This window comes from Poecilia latipinna, unplaced genomic scaffold, assembly GCF_001443285.1.
Source record: "Poecilia latipinna isolate Pla-1442-1.1 unplaced genomic scaffold, P_latipinna-1.0 Scaffold690, whole genome shotgun sequence".
In the NCBI taxonomy this organism is placed as follows: domain Eukaryota; kingdom Metazoa; phylum Chordata; class Actinopteri; order Cyprinodontiformes; family Poeciliidae; genus Poecilia; species Poecilia latipinna.
In genome coordinates, this window is record NW_015113306.1 from 234,166 (window position 1) to 240,165 (window position 6,000).

At 37.9% G+C, this 6,000-nt stretch overlaps 1 protein-coding gene across 1 annotated transcript; it reads right to left on the bottom strand.

The window, feature by feature from the left end:
* Positions 1–1,560: 1,560 nt before the first annotated feature.
* On the bottom strand, positions 1,561–3,579 carry mid1ip1l (MID1 interacting protein 1, like). Its single transcript, XM_015044795.1, has 3 exons — positions 3,483–3,579; positions 2,821–2,971; positions 1,561–2,658 (listed from the first exon to the last, which is right to left on the bottom strand). Exon 3 carries the CDS (start codon positions 2,609–2,611, stop codon positions 2,108–2,110), a length of 504 nt encoding a protein of 167 aa, XP_014900281.1. The 5' UTR covers positions 2,612–2,658; positions 2,821–2,971; positions 3,483–3,579; the 3' UTR covers positions 1,561–2,107.
* Positions 3,580–6,000: the final 2,421 nt, after the last annotated feature.

Genomic DNA, 6,000 nt, shown 5'->3' on the forward strand with positions numbered 1-6,000 from the left:
AGTTGGCAGCAAAGTGTTTGTACTTTACGATTGGTATATGTTCCCAAAGGTTTGGGATTTTTACTGCAGGGAGGATCTGCAGCTCTGGTGTGCTGCAGACCAGCTCACCTCTAATTTGCATGAAACAGCCACCATGTTCAAATACAAAGTGCTGAATTTGCTTCAGGAGCAGCCATGACCCTTTTATGCAGCATTTATCATTACCTTTAGGTAAATTTGATATTTTACACTGCAAAAAAAAATCACAAAATCCTAAGAAATTTTGTTCTTTCTAGTGCAATTACCTTAGTATGTATATCAAAATTTACAAGTGACTTTTCAGCAAGATATAGGAGCTTGTTTTAAGTCAATAATTCCCTAATATTAATGAAAAAGTTCTAGTTCCACTGGCAGATTATTTCACTTGGACATCCCTGATAAGTGAAATAATCCAGTGGAACTAGAACTGGATTATTAATGAATTGAATTTAAACAAGCTCATATCCTAAAAAGTTTCATGCAAGTTAGTTTTATCCTATTACAAATGTACTAAGATATTTGCACTGGAAACTAGACAAAAATACCTGGTAAGATTGTGTTTTTGCAGTGTAAAAAGCCAGTCTGCTTGAAATTTTAAATACATTCAATGCAAAATTCCAAGAGTCACATTTTAAAATAAATATTGAAGATGCAAGTTAGAAAGCACTTTTTATCAAGTCTTAAAACAGAAATGAAAAACTAAATTTAGAATACCAAGAGGTTGGGTCTCCTAGCCTACCTCAAAAATCCAAAATGACCACCTTCAACTGCCAGCAAAGGCACAAATATTGCAGTTTAATATCTTTAAAACTCTTTCTTTGCAAAGAATCCTTCCAACTATAGTAGGAACTAGTAGTTTATACTGGCACTGAATAACCAGAAACATGGAGAAGCACCATTCAGCTTCTATGTACCACAAATCTGGAACATCCATCCATCCATTTTCTATACACTCTTATCCCTTGTGGGCTCAGGAGGGTTGCTGGTGCCTCTCCAGCTAACGTTCTGGGCGAGAGGCGGGGTCACCATGGACAAATCAGTCTGTCGCAGGACAACACAGACAACCATGCACACACACACTCACCCCTAGGGCCAATTTAAAGAGGCCAATTAACCTGACAGTCATGATTTTGGACTGTGGGAAGAAGCCCGAGAACCCAGAGAGAATCCACCATGCAGAAAGACCCAGATTACTGGGTCTTTCTACCAACTGGGCCAGGCTGCACCACTGTGCAGCCCCAAATCTGGAACAAACTTCCAGATTTACTGTAAAACAGCTTAAGCAGTTCCTTTAAACCCACATGTTTAAGAGTTGCTGTCGAACCATTATAAACATTTGAGGTTTCATGGCAGCACGTGGCAAAATGTTTCCTGTTCTGACTTTTATGATGTAAAGCACCTTGAACTGCCTTATTGCTGAAATGTGCTGTACAAATAAACTTGACTGGTCATTTTAAAAGTTCCTTAAAGATGACTAAGTTTCTAAAAGGAAAAACCAAGCAATGATCCCAGTAGTGCAGCAATAAGGAAGAGAAGGAAACCATTGTAAAACATTGTCATTTATTTCAGCTGTAATGCATTTTATGCATCAATATAAAACTGATTTTGAAATACAAGGACAAACATTGAGCTGTTAAAACATCAATGACCTGATCAGGGAAGCAGTAGAAAAAAAAAAAAAAGTATGAAGCCAAGGCACACCAACAAGTGTAAGGAATTAAACTGTACAGTTAAGAGCCCTTCAGCTCAGCTTTAAGATAAATTAAAGAAGGAGGATGGGCAGAACAACCAGCATTCAACATCTCCTACAGGTAGGAACCTTTTTATTCACAAACATGTCTGAACCTGAAACAAGGTGATGGGTAAGGTTCTGTAAGAAACAAAGCTGTGCATCATCTGGCTGGAAATAAAAAATAAAAAAAAAGAAAAGTCAGGAAACCTCCACCAAGCACTGAACAGAGGTCTGGCATCACTGGTTTCAGGTGGCAGGTGGAGTGCAGAGGAGGAGTGAAAACAAAGAGCACCCCGGTCAGATAAGATTTCTTACAAAAAGTCAAAGCAGTCCAGTGCAAGAGAGAGAGAGAGACTTCTATCTCATGAAGTTCCCTCCTCCGATTTCTCTCTTGTATCTGTTGGTGAGGTGGTCGGCCTGCAGCGTGAGCTTGGACAGCACGCCAAACAGTCCTCTGAGGTGATAATGAAACTGATGCTCCAGGTCAGCGTTGTCCTCCACAGCCAGATCCCCCTTCACTGACGGCTGCTGCTCCTCTTCCTCCTGCTTCACGGCGATCTCCAGGAAGCTGGCGCCGCTGCTCATCTCCCTCTTCAACAGACCCCACTCCATGTCGTTCTTGATGGACTTGAGGAGCAGGTAGTGTTCATACATGTCCCTCTGCTTGTTGCTGGCCACCTGGGTCTCCGCCACATCGTCATTGTTGTTATTGTTGGCCTGCTCCTCCAGGGGAACGTCTCTGAGCAGGCTGGGCACCATGATGGTCTCGTCCATGTTGTTGGCAGCTGCTATGAAGCGGTGCATGACGTTGAGGAGAGAGTGCTTGTTGCTGGCCGGGTCGATGCTGATCTGCATCATCATGAGGGATTTATAGGCTTAGCTGCAGACTGGTTAAATTGGGGTTAAACCTGCAAAATGGAAAGCAGAATTATTAAAAATCTGAAGCACATAAAGCTGACAAGTCATCATTTCCTGAATATTCCTGCAGTGAAGCAAATCCTCGTGACCTTGAATTATTTTCTTTATCAATAACGTTCACATTAAGCAGAAAATAGAGGACTCAGACTCACCTGAAGCTCTAGAAACCCTGAGGAGAATATTTGTTGGCCGTTTTGACTGTTAGTCTCGCCAGGAACCGGACAGAAACCGCCGGGAAAGAAATGTGAACGTTTCCTCAGCTGTCTGGAAGCGTTAGCCCCGGTTTTATACCCGAAGCGCCGGCTGGAAAAAATAAAACGAATCAAACCCCGCCCCGTCTTATTTCTCCTCCCAGCCAATTGGAGTGCTGGGAGAATGTGGGCGGAGCTTAGTAGCTTCTGATCCGCGGCTGACCAATCAGAGAGGAGATTAGCGCCTTCAGTTAGCCGTGTTTGTTCCTCTATTATCCGCTGCCTGGTTACGTCTCTCTCCGTGCTGCCAGGCCATTACAACCTGAAGACACCTAAATAATACTCATGTGTCAGGTTAGACTAGCGGGAAGCACTGAAAGGTTTGGATTACATCAGATTAATCCAGTTTTAGGATATTTCCCCCCAGGGATTCGCTCTTATCTCCGCATTGGGAGCTTTACCCAACACTGCCCCCTGCTGGCTGAGCCACGCAGCTTCAACATTAACCTCCCATGAACTGAAATAACTCCCCAATTTAAATTTATAGGTCACAATCTGTAACCCACTTAACACAAGTTAAAACATACATCTATTGCACCTGCTAGAGGAAACCCTGGTCTTACCTGAAGGTTTTAGACCGTAACGACTCCAGAAACCCCGGCAGACAGGTCTGACTTTATATTAAAGTCCCAGCAGCAGCAGGAGCAACTCAGGTGTGTTTAATTACATTAATTAATGATCAGGTGTGGCATAGTGCAGCTCTGGGCATGCCCGGAACAGAATAACATTCAACTATGAATCAAGTGTTGTTTTTTTACTTGCCATTACATTTACATCTAAAGAGTTTAAAATGTGTTTCTTATTTTACTCGTATGCTTTACATGTTCAGTCAGTATTACGTGGAAAGATTTAAACTACAAACTAAAATATTCAGCAGTTTTTGCCATTTGGAAGATATAGAAAAAACGGTGTCAATTATTATAATAAAAGTAAAAATGTAAATAATTGAAAGTCATTATTTCAAGACAAAAGGTAGTCCATGCCATTTATAAATAAATACAATAAAATCTTTAAAAATTCTCAAGTAAAACTAATGAAGTCCTAAACCTTAAATTGTAATACACATTTACACTAATATTTTAATGAATAATTTAATAAAATGTTTTTTTTAATTCAACCTTTATTTTACCAGAAAAAACTATTTGAGATTAAAAATTTATATTTCAAAGAAGTCCTGGCAAAGAGGCAGCATAAATTATTACTATATTATATTGAATTATTATTTATAATAATAATAATAATAATAATAATAATAATAATAGCATTTTGTTTCCAGGAGCGATATGGGCAATAAAGGTGGTTTAGCAAGAAATGTAACAGAGATAAAAATATATGAAATAAAATATATAGCAGAAACATGAAAAAGTACAAATACATACCAGCAATATTTATACTACATGAGTTTGTAAAATAGTTATATTGCACATATAGTTATAACTTCATACTAATTATGTAGTTATAATCAATAAAGAGTGGACAATATGATTTAAAGTTCTTTATTTCAGCAATTAATTTGTGTTTATTAGAGTTAAATTTCAACATTCTGACTCACAGCTGGTGAAAACCCAAACTTCAGTTCCTCAGGAGATTTTAAGATGATATAAATTACAATATAGAAACGTTCCGGTTAACTCAACCATCTGGGTCAGGTGTCCAGCAGACAGTCACTGATACTCTCCACAAGACACTGAAAGGTCAAGTTACAGCTAAAGTAGCTGCTGTTCAGAGAACACTGTTTCTAGGAATATTGTTGGAAAGTTTAGTAGAAGGAAGAATGCGGTAGAAAGGGTTTCACATAATACAGGGATGACTGCAGGGTTGAGAGGACTGTACATGAGATTAGATAAATGAAATAATTTCAGCAATATCCTAGTATACTGACATGTTTCAGTTGTTAAATGGTTATTAAGAACAACTTTATTTGCACAGCAGCCACTGGACTTTTTCTTTTTTTACAAATATCCACCAACTCTCAGGTATCTGCAGGTTCAGCTACGTGCGTCTGAGACCGAGTTTGTTTTACCAACATGGAAAAATTCAAGTCAACAGAACAGGAAATGCAAGTTAAAAAATATAATTTTACTAATATTTGACAAAAACACTCAAACTAATAAAGTATAAATTAAAATAGCTGAATTTTAGCTCATTTAATTTAAATCAGTCTTTTTTTTTAAATTTTTTTTTGCATCAATTTCAATGCTCAAAATCAATCAATCAATCAATCAATCAATCAATCAATCAATCAATCAATCAATCAATCTTTTATTTTGGTAATTGCCCACATTAAACACATAACACAAACAAAACAAGAAACAAACCCATAATTTACCAAAAACAGGAACAGGCTGAAGCCAAGCTTATTCTTGCCTACCCTACTTTATACAACAACCTACCAAGATATCTTCACAATACATATATATAAATCTACTTTATTTAATTTGACCAGCTCCTCTCCTGTCTCTGAAAAAACAAAAAAATAAAATAATAAGTGTGCGTTTAAATCATGGATATAAATGTTTGCAAAACAGAAACATTTAACGTATCTTTGCTGTTTTCTGCCGGTCTGGAGTCTCTGCTCATGGTGGATCTTGTGTTTATTTTGCCAGCAAACACAGGGGGGAATCTCCAATGTACTGAGCAGCTGAGAGTCAACATGGCCGTAAACACAGGCACAGGGAGTTCCCTTACTCCATGACAAGGTCAGAATATGTTTCACTGGAAATAAAGGTAATTTAATATTCACTAAAACAAGGTTTTATTTTAAAAAAAAAGCTAATTTTTCAATAGCATTCTGTGCATTTATGAGTTTTAAACCTTAAAAACCTAACAAAAGCTTTAATTGGCAGAGTTTTGATGCTTTCTTTTGGCTTATAACTTATTTTTTTAAAAAAAATAAATACAATAAATAGTGTTTTAACTCCTCAAATGAGAACACATTATGTCAGGCAGCATTTCTCCAACCCGGCCCTGAATGTTTTACATGTTTCTGTAACACAGCTGACTCAGATGAGGTGATGAAGCAGAGAAACATCTAAAACAAGCAGGGCAGGACTGAAAAACACAGATCTGAAGAAGTTTGNC